The sequence below is a fragment of the Otolemur garnettii genome, unplaced genomic scaffold, assembly GCF_000181295.1.
Source record: "Otolemur garnettii isolate 467f Iridium unplaced genomic scaffold, OtoGar3 scaffold00043, whole genome shotgun sequence".
Lineage (NCBI taxonomy): Eukaryota > Metazoa > Chordata > Mammalia > Primates > Galagidae > Otolemur > Otolemur garnettii.
Window position 1 is genome coordinate 4,722,237 of NW_003852438.1, and position 2,939 is coordinate 4,725,175.

Here is a 2,939-nt window from a genome sequence, read left to right on the forward strand (position 1 = left end):
AATTCACATTTTGGTAATCTGAGTTACATAAGAATAGAGACTGTAAAAATACGAATTTGACTAAGATTGAGAATGTTTTGCAGCTTTTCAGAAATGAGTACATAAATGTAAATGGTACTTTAAAACACTCTTGAAAGCTCTGTTTGATCAAGAAATTCTAAATTCTATTTCTGGGACTGCACACATTATATATATGTATATATAAGAATGTATATAATGATATATATGATTATTCATTGATATCTATTTTTATAAGAACAAAATATTGAAAACAACATAAATGTCCATAGGAGTTTAAATACAATCTGATAAATGTAGACTTAAGAATACTATGCAGCCATAAAACAAATAAGCTCTTTATAAACCAGTACCTAAGTTATCCAATACCTAAGATATAATCATGACTCATGCCTGTAATCCTAGCATTCTGGGAGACCGTGGCAGGAGGATTGCTTCAGCTCAGGAGTTTGAGAGTAGCTTTAGCAGGAGTGAGACCCTGTCTCTACTAAAAACAGAAAAAATGGGCAGTGGCAGTAGCTCAGTGGGTATGGCACCAGTCACATACACAGAGGCAGGCGGGTTCAAACCAGCCCTGGCCAGATAAAACAATGTCAACTGCAACAAAAAATAGGCAGATATTGTGGTGGGCACCTGTAGTCCCAGTTACTTGGGAGGCTGAGGAGGGAGGACTGCTTACGCCCAAGAGTTCAAGGTTGCTGTGAGCTATGACACCATGGCACTCTACCAAGGGTGACATAGTGAGACTCTGTCTCAAAAAAGAAAAAGAAAGTCTCCTTTTTCTATCTTAAATGGGCTTCCATCTGACAGATCTTCTGTAAGAGAATCTGACAAATATGAATATATTCCTAGGACATGAGGGAGAATATTTGAAATCAGAACTACACTAGAGGGCTGAATATATAATAATTACATTTACCTGGCACTCTGGATCAGCCTATAGGCAATGTACTTGCGGAATAAGTATCCAAGTCGAACTGCGTCCATATGAAGTGTCTCAATTACGAGGCTCTTAGCTGTTGTGTATAGCTGTGAAGGGAGTCTAAAAGTTTTTGTGGCCTGATTTAATAGTATCAGGTTCTTCCTCTGAGCCTCCACATCAATAAAATACCTTTTCTCTTCAATCTCTTGGGGAGAAGAAGGGGGCACCATTATCTCTGGTTTCTTTGTATCTGAAGTCAGTAGCCGGGTCTTGTCTACAGAGGGGAATCGGGATTTCTGGGCCCGTTCCAAAGTTGAGATCTGTGATGTTTTGAGTAGTTGACTAGTAAGAGAAGGTAGTGATTTTATAGGCTTCATGAGAGTGGGAGCAATTCCCTTATCAATGTAAGGGGTTTGTGCTTCAGGTGTCCTATAATTAGTGAGATAGGACTGAAATGTTCTCCATGGTTCTATGGCAAAAGTATCATGGGGTATTTGGGTTTCTTCATAAGTGTCAGAGTCTTCTAATATTTGGACTTTCTTAGTGGCAAAAGGAGCTTGAGTTACCTTGAAATCTGGAGCACTGGGATAGATCAATGATGATTTAGATTTCAAAGAAGAAATAACTGTCAGTCTTTTTGTAGGAACAGAAGAGGACAAACCTTTCTGGGGTTTTCCAGGAGTTGGGGGGACCAGAGTTCTAGGGGAATGCCTAGAAATGGAAGACATCCACAATGGGGAACCTTGCCCTGGACGGGTCCATGGTGTCTGATGTTGCCCAAGAGTAGAAGAGGTCTGGAGATAGGGAGATTGCTCAGGGGTGACAGGAGGTTGGAATGCCTGGGGCCGCTCAGAGATTAAGGGTTCTGATTCCAGGGGCTGTTCAGGGATGGAAGAGGTCTTAGGAACCAAGGGCTGCCTAGGAGAGAGAGAAGTCCAGAGACTGGGAATCTGTCCAACAGTGCGGGGGACTGCAGATATAAGAGGCTGCCTGGGAGCTGGAGGGGCTTTCAATACTGAAGGTGGCCTAGGAGTCAGAGTGTCCCTAGGTATGAGGAACTGCCTAGAGCTGGGGACCTCCAGTTTAAAGGTCTGCCCTGGAGTGGAAGGGGCCCCAGATATTGGGAGCTGCCCATAGGTAGGGGGGACCTCTGGTGCCAGGAACTGCTCAGGAGTGGATCGACCTCTATATATGAGGGTCTGTCTAGATTTAGAAGTTGGGGTCTGTGATTCCAGGAGTTTCTGAGGGTCAGAAAGACTCTCCATTTCTACGGGCTTCCTAGGGGTAAAGGGACATTGAGTGAGAGGAGGCCTTACTATCTGCAAAGGAGTAGAAGATACCTCAGGTGTAGAGGACTTCTCAGCAATAGAAGCACTTGATCCCAGGAACTGCCTAGGGCGTGGAAACAATCTTGATTTAATGGATTGCCCAGTAAGGAGAGAAGGCATCAATTCCTGAAATGGTCTAAAAGCAGAAGGATCTGATGTGGTGTGCTTTTTAAGAACAGGAAGAGCACTTTTTTTGAGAAAAGCTCTTGATTTCCGGTCATGCTCAGACATGACAGTAATACCTGCAGACTGGACCTGCTCTGTGGTGAAAGGGACGCTAAAAGGTTGGACTTTCTCAAGGGTAAAAGGGATTTCCAGGGTATGGGCTTCTTCTAAGGTAAGAGGAAACCCCAATACCTGAGCCTGCTCCAGAGTAAGTGGGATACTCTGAGTTTGAGACAGCTGGGGGGTGAGACCCAGGTCCTCAGCCTGCTGAAGGGTGACAGTGATCCACTGAGCCTGGGCCTGCTGAGGGGTAAGAGTGATCCCCAAGTCCTGGGCCAGCTGAGGGGTGAGAGTGATCCCTAAGTCCTGGGCCTGCTGAGGGGTGACAGTGATCCCCTGAGCCTGAGCCTGATGAGGGGTGAGAGGAATCCTCTGAGCCTGGGCCTCCTGAGGGATGAGAGGGATCCCCTGAGCCTGGGCCTGCTGAGGGGTGAGAGTGATCCCCA

The 2,939-nt window shown here is 45.3% G+C and overlaps 1 protein-coding gene across 1 annotated transcript in view; it reads right to left on the reverse strand.

Moving 5' to 3' along the window:
* FAM186A (family with sequence similarity 186 member A) overlaps positions 1–2,939 on the reverse strand; it is a 68,507-nt gene that overhangs the window by 15,216 nt on the left and 50,352 nt on the right. The window contains exons 9-11 of the mRNA XM_003790369.1: positions 2,545–2,913; positions 2,036–2,433; positions 938–1,930 (exon numbers count right to left, since the gene is read on the reverse strand). Coding sequence (XP_003790417.1) covers positions 938–1,930; positions 2,036–2,433; positions 2,545–2,913 — 1,760 coding nt within the window. The remainder of the gene's footprint in view (positions 1–937; positions 1,931–2,035; positions 2,434–2,544; positions 2,914–2,939) is intronic.